The sequence below is a fragment of the Anarhichas minor genome, unplaced genomic scaffold, assembly GCF_050575085.1.
Source record: "Anarhichas minor isolate MPS153535 unplaced genomic scaffold, ASM5057508v1 ptg000035l, whole genome shotgun sequence".
Lineage (NCBI taxonomy): Eukaryota > Metazoa > Chordata > Actinopteri > Perciformes > Anarhichadidae > Anarhichas > Anarhichas minor.
This window is the reverse complement of record NW_027466481.1, coordinates 1,400,063-1,417,216: the sequence shown is the minus strand read 5'-3', so window position 1 is coordinate 1,417,216 and position 17,154 is coordinate 1,400,063. Positions and strand designations below refer to the sequence as shown.

The 17,154-nt window shown below is 41.6% G+C and overlaps 1 protein-coding gene across 1 annotated transcript; it reads left to right on the top strand.

The window, feature by feature from the left end:
- Positions 1–8,168: 8,168 nt before the first annotated feature.
- On the top strand, positions 8,169–16,363 carry drd2l (dopamine receptor D2 like). The gene is made up of 7 exons (XM_076106857.1): positions 8,169–8,626; positions 10,206–10,315; positions 11,987–12,123; positions 13,492–13,709; positions 14,677–14,760; positions 14,979–15,333; positions 16,084–16,363. Exons 1-7 carry the CDS (start codon positions 8,249–8,251, stop codon positions 16,278–16,280), a joined length of 1,479 nt encoding a protein of 492 aa, XP_075962972.1. The 5' UTR covers positions 8,169–8,248; the 3' UTR covers positions 16,281–16,363.
- The last annotated feature ends 791 nt before the right edge of the window (positions 16,364–17,154 follow it).

The window sequence follows — 17,154 nt, the reverse complement described above, 5'->3', positions numbered from 1 at the left end:
TGGTGTTGGGGGCAGGCAAGGCCAAGGATGTAATAGACCTGTCAAATGTCTCCAGGGAGGATCTACAGAGGAGGAGATAGGAGGAGAAGGAGATAAGAGGAAAAGCTGTGGAGACGAAGGCCGCTGGATGTTATTGAGGGGAGATTTAGGACAGAAAGGGCATCAGACAACACAGAATGAAAGGAATGTGAGGTCAGGAAACTGTAATGTTGCTACACAAAACGAGAATACAAGTTTGTCTCTTACAGGAGAAAATAAGACATTATTAGGTTTTAATATAACAGAAAACAACACATGACATCAATCAAATTGAACAGAATAGTTTCGGTGTTTTCTGTTCAATTAGGGCCAGTGTGCACAACACGTTCAATTTACAGACTTATTCTTATGTGTTTTGTCCGGGGGGGGGGGGGGGGGTGACAATATGGTTATAAATGTCCATTATCGTCCTTGTTCCATTATGCATTTCATCCCATGCATTTTTAAAGTTGTGGGCCAGAATAAAAAATGATGGCCCAGAGGTACAGCGTGAGGCAGTAGTGGGAGCTGATGAAGTGAAGATGCTAAATCAACCATTGAATTGGCTCTTTGTCTGAAGTCAAAGGTCACAAAGTAATGAGCTGTGTGACTTATTAATAAACAAGTAGTTGAATTATGTTCCCCACACAACATTAAAAGTATAACAATACAGACTGAGAGATTCATCACCTGAAGAGTATTTGTATAATAGCTGTTTTGCATGTTTGTATCCTTTATTTCCAAGCGCGGCATCTCCTCCGGTTCATTCTGAAAAAATACAAACACGCTTTTGCAGGCAACCTCTTTTTTTCACTACATTTAGTATCTCCCTCCGTCAATCACTGAGTGATATGACTGCAGCGCAGACTCTAATTACACTTTGGAATCGGCACAAAGTGGGTTTAGGCTCTAATGAGCAAAGGAGTTGCATGAGAATAGCTGCTTTAATCACGGTGCAACATTTAGTCGCACGCAAAACATCTGGGCTGCGTCTCATTTTGCTGCCTGTTGATCGGACGAAACAGTCCCACGATATGTTGGTAAATGAGCTCTGAAATGAAGATGGATTGTTGCGGACACACTCCTGTAGCACACTTTTTTTCATTTCTAGCTGTTTCTTAACTGCTATGTCAAAAAATGATTTCACAAGTTTGGTAATGGGTGGGAAACTTTTATTTCAATTACGGTTAGTTAAGAAAAAAATCTTTCATAACACTTTGTTGGTAACGAAAAAGTAATTGGACACGTTTCCAGCTCACCGCATGACCTCACTGAGAAAGTTTTGCCTTTTTTGTACTTTTTACTTTTGGCTCATTCCACAAAACTTTGCTCTGCTTGGGAGCATCACATTTCTCTAAAACGTCATTTTGCTTAATCATGCATGTATGGGCATAAGTGATATTCATGGGAATAAAAACAACCATACAGCACAGGGAGGAAAATACTAGCAAGTTACACTTATGTCGATATATCAAATAAAACTATACACGTTACTCATCGGATGCTGGAAACATTTCTAGTAGTTAATAGAAGTCAAGCTTGCAGTGAGTCAGTAATGCAAACACAGCCGAGCGACTCCATAAGTACCATTCTCAGGCCAAGCGTGTCCGCACAGGGACGTGATCTCGTAAAGTATGACCTTAAGAATCACATCTTAGAGAATGAATTGATCTGAAGCCCTAACCTTAGGGACAGTTTAAGACGTGTGTATACTTTGGTGGCCATGTGTGAAATTAAATTGACATCTCGGAGCAGGGATCATGGCACCCTGTTGTTGAAAGGAAACCAATAAATTAATGTTAATCACGGCCTTCTATGACAATGCCCATGATGTCACTGTAGTTGTGTACTTTCCATTCTGCTCGCATATTGCTTCCAGTGGAAATGATGTGTTTCGGTTGCATTCATCCATGAGCCGTGAATTCTGCGGTGTAAAAAAATGCGAATCATATTTCACATTAAAGCCGTTGGGATATTTTGAAGGTGAAGTAAAGCTTCAGTGATCAAAATGATCTTTTAAGAAGTGTAGAAAGCAGTTTTGCTGCTCCGATGAAGAATGCTTTTATTGAGTCTAATCTCTTTTATGGAATTAAGATGCTGTGGAACGGACCAGCAAGTCCTTAGTCTTAAAACCTTCCTCTTGTGTTAGGGTCGGCACCGACCCGTTTTAGGTTTTAAATTCATAAAAGAACCACAAAAAATGTGTTTATTGCATCAAGGCTTTTTGACTTTGTCAGGAACCTCCATTTCAACAAAATAAAACAAAAACCTTTTTTTTCACTAAATTATAAAATGCTCTGGTCAGCCAACACACTGACAGCCAGCTCCTCTCCCAATCATGTGAGCTTTAGGGGATTCTCATTTTGCCTTGTTATCCAGTATACCTGCACAAAGACGGGCATGTCCAGACATGTGAGGTCAATTCAGTATAGAGTTGGTGACTTGCAGAGTGCACATCTCCAATTTGCAGCATGCAAAAATGAAAAGAAGATTTTCAGTGAGACAAGTTCTGGATCATATTTTTGGAGAGGACATAGAGCAGCACAGCGATACGGATGAGCAGGTTTCTGAGGAGGAAGACAATGTGGAGTAGCATCCAGAATACACAGACACATCTGATGAGTCTGATGAGGTGGTGAAGCTGCTCCCGCTGAAAGATTCAAGTCCAAAAATGGTAAGATCTGTTGGAGCTCAGTACCTCATGATGTACATGGCAGGGCATCATGACCCCTGGAATCACAAGGTTTGCTGTGACGAGAGTCAGTGACATCAAGACGTGTTTTGAGCTATTTATGCCATTGTCACTAAAAAGAGTCATCATTGCTATGACAAACCTTGAAGGAAAAAAAAGTCCATGGCGACATGTGGAAAGACATTGATGAGGAATACCTGGATGTTTATATTGGTGTTCTTCTTATTGCTGGAGTGTACAGATCCTGCAATGAGGCCACTGATAGTCTCTGGGACGCATCGACAGGCAGAAATATTTTCCGGGCAACAATGTCACTTCAGATCTTTCAAATGATATCAAGAGTCCTCAGATTTGACAACAGAGATACCAAAGCAAGATCTGACAAGCTTACCCCCATCAGGGATGTCTGGGACAGATGGGTGCAGCTCCTTCCACTGATGTTCAACCCAGGGCCAGAGGTGACAGTGGATGTATTAAAGTTCTATTGCTGAAAAAAATACTTTTTAACCTTTTTCTTGAAGTAAATATATATGGGTCGAAATTGACCCGTAACACCATAGATGTTACTACAGTTAATAATATTAAAATAAAAAAATAAATAAAACAAATTTATTTAAGAGATGTGTTCTAATACCCCTCAGTAATAGTCAGGTAACACAACAATCTTTTATTTATTTATATGATTCTCTTGAGGTTCATTTTACCATTTTTTAATTGAAATCGAGGGGTATACTGATAAAGAAAAGGCCCAGAGGCCCACACCAAAAATATTAAAACCAATATTTTCATGGATAAGGAAGCCTAACAAGGTAACCAAGAGATGAGAAACAAATTGGATGCTAGATAATTGTCTTTAGTGTATTTTACAGCTGATTTAAGACATGGGTCAAAACCGACCCGTTAACATAAGAGATGGTAACAGAAAGCTAACACAGGAGGAAGGTTACAACAACATAGGTCGTTTGATAGTTCTTTCTAAAAAAAAAAAGGATCTTATAACTGACAGCAGAAACGGTTCATGTGTGCATTTTCTGATCCGCCACCTCTATGGCAAAGGTCTGATAGCGTTTAGGATACTGAAGATCTCCTCCAGACGTGTTTTAAAACATGTGGAAAGATTTAGCAGATGAATGTGGTGTCAGACTCTGCACAAACATCATTCTGCACAGTGAAGGCCAAACATCCAAGTGAAGCAACAATAAGCTAAACACATTTATGAGTGGAGGGGAACTTTGATTATTGAAGCTAATGAAAAATAAAAAAAGCACTTAAAAAAATACCGTAGGAGACAAAATGCAAACTGTCTTACAGTTTACAGATGTTGCGTCTTCAGTGATCTGATAAATCACAAAAAATCTGATAAATGACAATATCCCTGAATTTGAGCCTTGGCCTATACCCTTAAATATCTAGTTATTTTGTCCTTCAGCAGAAGTAATACATTTCAGAGGACTTGCTACCGACATTTGAACAGATTCGACAAACATTAGCTGCTTTTTCATATGTGATGAAAGATGAAAAAGTGTGTGAGCACGACGAAGGACGTTTTAGTGGAGTTCATAGGGAGGACTCATTGTAAGACCGTTAAATGACGTAACAGCTGTTGTGTTCAGACGTGAGACAAACTTGAAGGACGTTTTCATCATTTTCACCACCACTTCTACCGTATATTTTCTTGTTCTTTGGTCATTATTGTTGCAATGAGACAGTTTCCGTGTGCAGCATCTCAAGGTGTGATCCTAGATGTTCGCTGATGATCACAAGCACAGATGCAGACAGCTGTTTTTGCTTACTGCGTTAGGTTCCTGTTGTAATGCAAGGAAGACATGACTTTGTTAGCAAAACTATACGCAACCGTTCAAAAGTTTGCAATCAGCTGTTGAATTGATATTTTACTGATGTTTATAATTCAGAAACCAAATGTGTCATTTACATTTAAAATAGTTTTTTGTCCCAAAAGTTGAATAAACTAATCAAAACTTCCACTTAGTCAAAGTCGCCACAGTGATGCATGACAGGACAGACTCCTGTAGAACCATTTCTTCACCACCAAATACACTTTGATTTCCAATTTGTTTTCCTTCCCAGAAGAGCGTCTGATACACTCGATAATTATTGAACCGCAACGGTGCAGCTGGGCTCTAAATATTTTGGGAAGCCGGGTTTTTTTTTTTGTGCTCTCTGCAGTCTAGTGGTTAGATTGGACACGTTAAATTGTAATTCGTCAGTCCATAGTATTCTCAGCTTCCCTGATCAAATTCCAATAGTGGTAACCTGAGACTAACTTTCTATTTTTATTTTAAAGTTTGATTCATAGCTTTGCTAAAGCAGCACCCAGCTGTTCATTCCATCTTGTTATCGGCGCTATTGACACTAAAACAGGAACCTGTTTAATGCTACGCCTCCATTTCCTTTTACCAATAATTGATTCTATTCTTAGTGAACTGTCTTTGTCTTCTCACAATATTGTTGAACCCTTGTACAGCGTTGTGTACTCCATGTACAAAACAAACCCTTCATACAAAGTAACATCTGTTTGTAGAGAGGACTTTCTACAACCTGACAGCATTAAAGAGTCTCTCAGCCATCTCACTGTAACCAATCAAGCGTTTGTGGCAGGCGTCTCCAAACTTTTGAAGAGCATTGAAAATTATTAGCTTCACATTTTGTTTTCTTTTCTAAAAGTTTTATTTTAAAGTCAACTTCTTTTTAATGGGCAAGAACATTAATGCTCTGGACAAAGCTTGCCCTGTTTGAAGACTTCATCTTCTACTCTGCTGATTACTTTGACCCTAAGCTCTATTGAAGCACAACACTGCAGTCTGTTATTGGCGAACAGCTTTTTCCTGGTCTGGTACTCTGCCTTTGAGGCATCGCTCTCTGACATCTTTTTAACACATTTATGAAGGAAACTGAGGTGAAATCTGCTGAGTTTAGCTCAACTCCATGAACAGTGCTGGAAGATTACACTGTATGTATTTGTTTGCCTCGTTCAATTAACTTTTGGTTGAAAGTTCAGCTAAAAAAAACAAGTGATTCAGTTTAGGGCTGCAATGAAGTCTGTAGAATAGATTCATCTCTTAACTTTTTTAAAAATCTTTTTTATTTTGCCTATAAAATACCCCAAAAATGCTCATCCCAAATGACTTATTTTGTCTGACCAACAGTACAAAACCCAAAGATATACGTCCTATCGTATGATGCACAAAAGACGAACATCTAATCCATTATGAAATGTTTGCTGATTTCTGTCAATCAACTAATTGATTAATCGACTAATAATTTCAGCTCTAATTCAGAAGTTTTGTCACTCATTTTTTTGACATTGCAACAATTTAGCTATTTACTCATGAACAGTGGTGGAAGAGTGGCCCCTATAGTAGGGGCAAGATACGTGATAGGGAGCAATTAAATTGCCTCTCGACGGCTCTCAACATGTTGACGGCGAGTCGCCAGCTCTTAGCTAACGGTGCTAACAACGCTAACAGTGCAAACTATGTATCTTGTGATTGTCTGTAGATCTATGCAGATCCAGATTCAAGTTCTCTCATCACTTTCTATCACCAAAAATAATGCATTCACAAGATTATGCAGCCTTGGGCGGAGCCACATATGCTCTCTTGTTGTTTTTGTTTTTATTTGAGTTTTTAAGCAGATAAATTGGCCATTAGCCACCCAACAAGTTACTGAAGGACACTTCCGCGGGCACGCACTCGCCTTCACAGAAACGAGCTCCTCCAGCTGAAGGCCGGCCCTCCCCTTCGCTCCCGCACGCTGCTGCCTCCTGTAGAATTGGGCTGACCTCTACCACAATAATAATGTCTGTATCCTCTTCCACTGAATCAAATCAATATCTATAACCCTGTGAAATCAATACATGTGCCACAAGGGATAATGTCAGGTGCTGTGGCCAGTGGCGCAAGCCCAATAGGTGGGGATGGATTATTGATTCGTTAGGTTCAACGGGTCTTGGACATGTGTTGATCAGCACGGCAGATCGCAGGTCAGGGTTTAAAATTGGGACCGGCCGGAAAGTTTAGACAGGAGAGATATTGCAAGCCAGTAGTCCGTTTCAACTTCCTTGTGATAAATATTGGATGCAGCTTTTTTTTTTGCATACTATTATACCGCCTGGTTGTTGGAGTGTGTCAGAGAAGAGGGATAGAGAGAGATAAGAGAATGGAAGAAAAGTTCTCATACATCCTCATCATGCCTCCTCTCTGCAGAAGCACTTAAACCTTCAGTAGCGGGTTACGAATGGTAAGCAGGAGTTTGCAGTTTTCTGCAGATAATCTATTATAATTTATGGATTCTTGGTTTACGCTGTTTCTCTGTGTTTATCCTCTGTGTCTTACTTTACTGTGAAAATCTTTGATATCAGATAAATGCTGCATCACAAAGCGACCCCACACATTTTGCTTTACTTGGTGTCTGACAAATTTCAATCAATTTCAAAGTTTGGGACAGGACCAGGCTGTGCGACAGATGCTGAAGGCATCGAGACATCCTCAGTCTTTGGTTTTAGATTTAGAGTTTCAAACTTAAAAAGTCTGCAGTTCTCTAAATGTGATATTCCTCCTCAATTATCTTCAAAAATCTGTTTCTGAATAAATATTTAATGGCACTGTGTGTAAGATTTAAGGGGATTTATTAGGAGAAATGGAATATAATTTCATAACTATATTCTTATTAGTGTGTAATCCCCTGAAACTAAGAATTGTTGCGCTTTTATTAGATCAGAATGAGACCTTCATTTCTACATAGGGAGCGTTGATCCCGCCATGTTGCACATTTTTGCGTTACCTGAGGGCCACCGTAGTTCTCTGACACGCTTGGAAAGGCAGATGCCACTAAATCCTACACACATGGACCTTCAAGTTAAACTCTGGACTTATGGGTATTACAGACTCCCCCCTCTTCAGACTTAATATATAGATTCAGATAAATGTTGCTGTAAAATGTTTGGTAGTTTTTTCAGGTATAACTCAGACAACGGGTTGAAACTGGTGGAAAGTCTTGCTCGAAGAATAACTTTATTTTTTAAATCGACCTGTTCCGTCTGTTGACTGCTTGTACTTCAGAACTTATCGTGAAGTTAAGTTTGACGAGTCAAAATGATTTTATTTGTACAAAAGCAGTGACAGTAGTTTCCCGTCCATGAATATGAGTCACTTCCTCTCAATCAACCGTTTTAGAACACGTAGAGATCTGAGAGCTCTTTCATCTCTGTCTCAGTCAGTGACCATGACTGTGTATGTATAGGCGAGGTGTGGTGATTGCATCCATTACCTGTGTGTGGTGTCCTGCTAAGTTGTATCTCTGAGCTGAGACCAAAGACCCCGTTTTCAGCCCGGTGCAACAATAACCTTTTCTTTTCTATTCCTCTGTTGTCAGACTCAGAAGCCAAACTGTTGGATCTACTGTGAAACGCTGAATCGAGCACACAGCGGCCCATGAAGGCTCCCATGGTCATTATTTCTCTCCTCCTCTGTTTGTGCCATCAATTTCCAGCCTGACTATGTCCACTGGAGCAAGATCATGACTTCGCTCAATGAGTCAGACGAGACCTCCCCTCCCTTCTTCCCTCTCTCCTCCGTTGAGCACAATTTCTCCCACTTAATCACCCACGGCCCCTCATCCTTCCCCACCTCCTCCTTCCCCACCTCCTCCTCCTCCTCCTCGCTGACGTCCTCTAACTGCACCAGCTCCCCATCAGCCCCCTCTCCTCTGTACAACTTCTACGCGGTGCTGCTGGTGCTCCTGATCTTCTGCGTGGTGTTCGGTAACGTGCTGGTGTGCGTGGCCGTGTCGCGGGAGCGCGCTCTGCAGACCACCACCAACTACCTCATCGTCTCGCTGGCTGTGTCCGACCTGCTGCTGGCCACGCTGGTCATGCCCTGGGGCGTCTACCTGGAGGTGTGTGTGTGTGTGTGTGTGTGTGTGTGTGTGTGTGTGTGTGTGTGTGTGTGTGTGTGTGTGTGTGTGTGTGTGTGTGTGTGTGTGTGTGTGTGTGTGTGTGTGTGTGTGTGTGTGTGTGTTGAAAACACCCTCAGCTTGCTGCAGTGGGATCTAAATATGGAAAAAAAATGCTGTGGATTGTGTGCTTGTTTCTCTAAAAGTTTATTTTCCATTGCAACACATGCAAAACATCTGCGCAGCGGATTTCTGTGCAGCAGTTACAGAACAGATATTAATAGCAGATGGCAATGTAATGTAATTTGATATGTTAACAATATTTATGTAACCGACCAGGGCTGCAGCATGTCATTATTTTCATTTTATGATTATTTTCTCGGTTAGTTGGTAAATCATTATAGAATAAAAATAATTGGCCTCTTTTTTGATAATTGATTCACCATTTTAGAGAAAAACTGTCAACACTTTCTGGTTCCAGCTTTTCAAATGTGAAGCTTTGCTTCTTTTCTTCGTCATATATGATAGTAAACTGAATATTTAAGGATTAGACTGTTCACTAAAACAAGTGACATTTTCACGTTTTCTTCCTGACATCTAATACACAAACTTATTAATCAATAATTAAGAAAATAATTGGCAAATAAGTCTATAAAATGTTAGATAATACTGGAAAATGCCTTTTATATCACATTCAAGGCGATGTCATTAAACTTGTTTGTTTTGTCCAACCAAGAGTCAAAAACCCAAAGATGTTCAGTTTACCACATTAGACAAAGAAATGCAGCAAATCAAAAAAAAAAAACAATAGCTGCAGATTCATTTTCTGCTGATCGATTCACTGCTCTGTAACAAACGCCTGAATACAGAGAGCAGGAGGAAGGCGTCACTGAGAACGTGTGAGAACGAAGACTGAACCTGAAAATGTACTGACATTTGACACTGTTTTAAGACATATGGTTACAGGACGACAATGCACTTACATGCAAGGTTGAACTCGATAACAAACCGCCTGTCACATTAGCATACGCCAACTGCCAGCTTTCTGCCAGCATTGTAATGAATCTTCCCTGTGCTGCAACATTTATGTCACGTCCTTCATTCTTCCCGCGGTTGCAATTTCTACATCATAATCTCAAACACTGCTGCAGCTTCCCAGAGCCTGAGGGGAACATGTTCAGATTCAGATTTCCGAAAAACAGACTAAAAACCAAAGAATAATAAGCAAGCAAATCATCTTCTAGAAGATGGAATCAGCAAATATTTGGTAATTTTTGCACAAGAAATGACTCTAAAGGTTAATCCATTTTCAAAAATGATGATTACAAACAATGTCTCACAGGCTATGAATATTTAAGGACACAAAGAGTATACTCATTATATTATATTTAACCCTTTTATTGTGATATTGGAGTTTAAATGAAACTAAATATTTGAGGGTTGAATTGGGTGAGTTCAGAAACAAATCATCGTGGTTGACAGTAAAGAAAACTGAATGAAATATTAAGTGCCTCAGCCTGGTAAATATTAACGCTGCTCCCCCGGTATTGCATTGCATTAATGTCGGTGTGTTTTGTTGAAGGTGGTGGGGGAGTGGCGCTTCAGTCTCATCCACTGTGACATCCTGCTCACCCTGGACGTCTTGATGTGCACCGCCAGCATCCTCAACCTCTGCGCCATCAGCATCGACAGGTGGATTCTCCCTTTAACTTTACCCTCTACTTTACTTTCTTCACTGGGCGTGTTTCTCTTTCCTTTCACTGTGACTGTTATCCAAAACGAAGACCGAAATATCAAAGATGACAGTGTAATTTCATTACTTTGTATCCTCCACTAACCTTGGTCGGGATTGGTGCAGGTTGGGCGCAGACAAAAAGCAACACATTTAACAAACGCACATCAAACCTTGTAAGATGCATCCATCATCCAACTGTCACAGAGCAGCAGGACAGGAGCCCCACGTTCTGTAGTCGTCTGTCTTTCAGCGGGAAACGACAGGCTTCTACTGGGTCTTTTACAATGTCCTCTGCTGTCATTATAGAGTTTATTCTTTGTGGATCAAATAGACTGCGTTTGGTGATTTGACGTTCCACCTGATGCCCTCTTCATGGGTCCAGAGGAAGGTGACCAGATGCCCAGCGGGCAGGCCGTTCAGCAGCTGCACCCTAATTACTCTGGCACATTGAGGCTGAACCAATAACTACGGATAGAGTTTAATTGCTTTGTCAGAGCCGTAGACCATAAAATACACACTGCAGTTAGAAAGTTGTCCTGGCTTCATGCTTTGGCAATTTAAAATGAAACGGTGACTACAACGTTAAAGTGCTGACGACTTTAATGTGAGGGTGCTCAGATGAATAGTGTAAGAGTTGGAGCCCTAAATAGGGTCATCATATTAAGTGTTTCTTACTGTATACAATGTGCTCTTGACTATGTGCTCGTGTTCCTTTGTTTTTGATATAAATGATTGAACTTGACTATTTAAGTGTTATTTATTATCAAAATACACTGGAGTGAGTTTATTCCAGTGTTCCAATTCCACATGATATGATGAAGCTGGTTGGCGCTTGATCATGTGTTTTTTTAACTTTAATTTTTTGGGATCTTGTGTAGCAGTAGCAGCCTTTCCAGCGGTGCCATTGTGACCATGTTAGTGTGTTGAAGTTGGGTATATTTAGCCCAAAGCACCGCTGTATAGTACAGCCACACAGAGCCGCTAGCATGATGTAATACTGTGACTAAAATATGTTAAAATGTAATATTGCCCTCTCGTCCTGTAGCTGTACACAGCTACAAAATATAATTGTATACCTTTAAAACGTCCTTTATCACTGCCATTGTCCTGCACAATACCTGCATAACTGCTAAAGGACTCCTTCGCAGCTGATATATTCCTGAGCTATAAAAACTAGAATGCTTCACCTCCAATATCCTAAGACGGCATGTTGCAGATTTGGACTCCTGTAGGGTCTGTGACTCTGTGTTTGGGTCCATGACCCTCTGCTTTCAGTCGGCATTACAGCGGTGTGCTGAAGAAGACGACAACTCTAACTGGTTTTGACATGCTGACAGGTGTGCGTGCGTGTGTGTTTGAAACAGGCAGCGACGGCTTTACTCTGTTGGAGGGGGAAACCGGGAGATTGTTTGTCTTTGTTCTTTATCAAGTGCCTGAGTGTTTACTTTAGAATATGTGTGAACATGTGGATGAGATAATGAAGTCTGAAGCTGCATTAATAGTGTACGTGTTTACTCTGTATTGACTACTGTGTTCTAATGCAGGCACCACGAGTCAGTGTGTGAGAGGCATGCTAAAGTGTTTTCTGTGCGCTTTATGTATACATGTGTGTGTGTGTACTATTGCAGATACACAGCGGTGGCCATGCCGATGCTCTACAACACCAGATACAGCTCCAGGAGGAGGGTGACGGTGATGATTGCTGTGGTGTGGTTTCTCTCTTTTGCAATCTCCTGCCCTTTACTGTTTGGACTCAACAACACCGGTAATCTGACACCCTTCCCCCTCAATAGTTGCCACACATTACAAAACTTATTTTAGTATTTCGTGAGAGAATTCTGGGATCTTCCATTTCTCTTCCATTAATGAGCCTTGTTGCAGGGCCGGCATCTACTGTCGAAGCCACTGCAAGGGAAGCGTCTTTGGCGTCAGGATGTATTTATCATGGCTGTTGCTTGAATGGGGCCTTTGGTCTGTTTCACACCAATGCAGGTTGAGGTTAAAGTTTCTTCTTTTTGATTTATGCTAGTTTGGAAGATTGGGTCCTTCATGGGTAGTTTAATCCACAGCTGTTAAGGGATGTTTTCTTAATTCAGCTGGGTGCCATCGTTCTCTGAGGTGTAATTTAACTCACTAATAGAACAGCGTTCACACTTTCTTATGCGCACAATGCCTCTGCAATATCCTGATCCATCTGTCCCTGGATTTGCTTATCAATCCTTGAACAAATTCCATACGTCTGCTCAGTCAACAGACCTTAACATGCACTGAGTCAGCACTGAGCAGACTTTATACTTAAATATCCATTAGCACAGATAAACACACCATCCAGGGATATTCTCATATGTTGTTCTCATCCAGTGGATGACAGGTGACATCTGCCCCGCGAACAAGCGAGAACACGTAATCCTCGATTTGTTTGTTGGCTCACAAAAGGAGCAGGGAGGGAAGATGCTCGGCTGCTGACCTCTGCCTAATGTCGGCAGCTACGAGGAGGGACTGTGAATCTGCTCGCCTTGAACTGAAAGGCCACTTGAGAATAAATAGAAAACAAGTAGTTATGTGAGCTTCAGTTGTGGGTCCAAACACAGCAAGATACTGAATGATTTAAACTGCGAACAAATATTTCACTCTCCTCAGTAACAGGGTGCGCATAGATTACACCATGCTGTTCTAAAGGTAACAAGGGGGAAACAGCTGGACTGGCTCTGTCAAGAGGTAAAAACAACTTCAAGCACCTTTAGGCTCACTGATTACATGATGTATCTCAAATCCGTACAAAAACCAAAGTGTAAAAACTAGCGCTTAAGAGCTGGAATATTTCTTGGCTGGGCACTGATTTATCTTTAACCTTTGGACAGGGTCAGGCCAGGCTGCTTCCAGTCTTAATGCTAAACTCAGCTAACCATCTTCTGGCTCAATATTTAACAGGCAGACATGAGTATTGATGTCCTCATCTAACTCTTGGCCCGAGAGAGAATATGTGTATTCCCCAGAAACTATTCCTTCAACATGTTTTGGATTAGACGATAAAATATATGCATACATTGGCAAAACATTGTAATGGTCTGGAAGTTTCTGAACAATGTTAATTCTTTACATGTTCCTCTTTTTTTTCCCCTCTGTGCATTAGCCAGCCGGGATGGCACCACATGCAGCTTTGCCGATCCGGCCTTCGTGGTGTACTCATCTGTGGCCTCCTTCTACGTCCCCTTCATTGTCACGTTGCTGGTGTATGCGCAGATCTGCGTGGTGCTGCGCAAGCGAGGCAGACGCACCGCCCCGCCGCACAGACACGGCCTGCACACACAAGGCGCGGCTGAGGCGGGAGAAGGTCACCGACACAGGAAGGTAGAGAGTCACGGATTTCGCCGTTGACTGAAAACCAGTGTTGTGATGCTTCTTAGCCCATTGATTTTATAGACTGTTTGTCTGTGTTCTCCCTTTTCTCTTCCAGCAAATGTGGGCATTGATAGATATTGACCCCTTGGCCTGCACCAACATTGATTATACCACCAAAGAAGTTTAGATAAAGTCCATGACTTCCATGTGCAAAAATATCACTTAGAAGGTTTCCAAATCTGCTTTTCATTGAGTGTTTGCTTTATCCGTCATCCATATTTTAAAACCTCTGACACATTACATATTCTGTATCAGCTTGTTCCAGCTCTTCGTTGCAGCTCTAGGGTGTGTACACGCTGACTGCAATATTCAACCTCAAGACTCTGCACCGTTCTATCAAGTAGCAATAATCTTGACGTCTTGTGTGTAATTGTAGCCACCTTTCTCCAAAATCCAGTTTGACATATTTGGTGTTTTTGGAAACTGTGGCACCTCCACTAGAATTTAAAATAAAGTTCTGTGATTTTGACAACAATGTGCAAAATGAGTTTGTAATAACTGGGCCAGTAAGCAACTCGATATTTCAAATAGTTGCATCAAAAGGACAAAAGCTTTTTTTTTTAGTTACTAGCATACTAATGTGAATGTGCTATATGTCCCTATCAATACAACAGCATGTTCACTATATTAGCTTGATTTAAATTAAGTAGGTAAGTATTCAATTAATTAAGTTATTTTGTATAGTAATAAAATATGCATTTTGGTGTGTATTTGGCTTGTAACAAATAACCGAAACAAATTTATGAGACCCTTATCAAAAATGTTTGTTTATTTATTTATTCTTTCTCACAAATATATTTTTCTTTGTCATTATTTTTGCTGTTCAAATATCGATATCAGTATGAACTTCAAAAATCCAGTACCGGTTGGGCTTTTCCCAAGAATACATTTGATATGCTACTTCCTTCCCTTTCAGAGCAAGTGTACACAACCAGAGGATGTGAAGCTGTGCACCCTGATCCTGAGGCCCGCCACCGCTGGCCCACAGCGCAAGAAAGTGGTGAGTCTCTCAGCATCATAAATGGCCTCTCTGTCTTCGCTGTCTCTTTTCTGTCTGTCTTATACAATCTGTTGCCTCTGCAGTGATGCTCGTACATCCATAAATGTCCGGCTTATTTTTGCCTTTGTTTCATGTTTGCAATCCAGCATCCACACCTTTGTCTGTCCCCCAACACTTACTTCCCTCACCACCCTCCTTCCTCCCTCTCTGCGTGTCAGACCCTGGTGAAGGAGGCGGTGGTTCACCCCCTCGAAGTGGAGCCGGGTCGGTTCCTGCCGCAGACCGAGCAGAGCCTGGCTCCTCCTCCTGCTCCCCAGACCGCCTCCCACTCGGGACGGGCCAGGATCTCCCTGGCCATCTCAGTTGGACCTGCCCCGGTTCATCCCTCCACCGTGACACGATCGGCCCTGATGCCCCGCCCCCCCACCCTCGAGGACGGCATGAGGGGGCGCGAGGGATGGAGGGAGCGCAGTGGAGGGAGAGATAAATGGGGGATCACCAAGGAGAGGGTGAGAGGGAGGCTGTCGCAGCAGAAGGAGCGGAAGGCAACACAGATGCTCGCTATCGTGCTCGGTGAGTGGAGGGGGTTACAGACTAACTGATGAGGTCTCCATCTTTAGACCATGTGCACATATACGATGCCGTATAATGTGTTCAGTCTAATAATATCTGGCGATGTTGCATATGCAAATACAATTACATAACTGTAATTTCTTCTCACCTCACATTACCTTCCGTATGACGTGTGATTCCTTTTATGTCTTCATCTAGAGTTCATTTTTTAAACTAAAAAAAAATGTAAATTGCATATGAGAAAACCAATTCTAACTCACTTTCTGTTTCCAGAGGCATCATGTAAGCTGGGCTCATTACAAGAGCATCTCGTTTTCATCTGTGTCTTCTATCTTGTTTCTGTAAACATTGGTAAAAACTGAAAAAAATGGGTTTTGAATGCATATTTGGAAAAAGTTGTATTTACTATATATAGTGAGACACACGTTGTCAAATCTAACAAATCATCCATGGCGCCAATTTTTGTGGCCTCCATTATTTCTGGCTTTTCACTCAAATTGTACTTTGTTTCTCGCCGACGTCATCTGTTTTTTGATTAACATGACACCGCTACCGTGATTGATGAAGCTCACTACTTATCTATTTCTGTACTGTTTCAGCAATTTCATGGTTCCGTGTGAAATACAAATGCAACAGTCGGCGGGTTATTTCATTAATTATATCCCTGCAGAATGTGTGCCGCATACATGTAGCGCTAAAAACATTCATTCACTGGTCCTCTCTAAACCACTTCCTGTCTCTGTTTCCAAGGTGTGTTCATCATCTGCTGGCTGCCTTTCTTCCTGACCCACGTGCTGAAAGCCCACTGCAGGAGCTGCTGTATCTCGCCCTCACTGTACAGCGCTGTCACCTGGCTGGGATACCTCAACAGTGCCGTCAACCCTGTCATCTACACCACTTTCAACATCGAGTTTCGCAAAGCCTTCATCAAGATCCTGCACTGCTGAGAGCTGGGGAGATGAGAAGCGTCAACTGTCAGGGTTTTTAAAAAAGCCTGACGTTGGTTTGACATCAGAGGTGAGAGAAAAGTAGTCTGCAGTTTTGATACGCAGGAAGAGGGGGGGGGGGGGGGGGGGGCAACAGATTGGCAACTGATGCGTTAAGTAGTTCAAGCTTCATGGGAAATTGAAGACGAGAGGAATGTTACCAGCAGCTCAGAGAAGACTGAAGAAAAACAGAAAACATGTCATTCAGAGAGAATGAAGACAGGAAAAGACGCTACTAGACGATGATAAAAAGAGAGTGTGACGAGTAAAAGACAGCTACAAGAACACACACAAAGCTGGAAATATTTATGGAGAAGACATGCACTGTGTTGTGTACATACAGACTCTAAGGGGAATATGTGAGGACTGATGTCTCCACAGCATCCAGACTGAAAGACTCCCTTAGATGTGACTGCTTTTCTAATACATGATTTGTGTCAGACTTCAGCTGTTGTACTTTCTTGTAATCCTGAACAATCAGCATCTCGTTATTTGTGCGCATGTGCTCGTCTTTCTCAGAGGACTGGAACAAGTCGAGGCAAAGAGAAAAAAACATTGACCCAGGAGTCCAGTACAAACGTTTCTTTGTTTGTTTGACTCTCATGCCCGAGGCTCGATCATTATATACACTTTTTTGAAAACCCACTGAAGTTGTATCAAGGCAGAATTATTCATTTGGTGATTGAGCGCATGTTCGAAATAAGCAGACAGTGAAAAAAGCTTTCACCTTGTAAATGTGTACATTTTTTGCTTTAAATGAATGTAAAATGTAGTGTTGTAAATAATCATTTGACTGGTTTAGAAGAGAGATTGCAAGCCTTGTACAAACCATAAT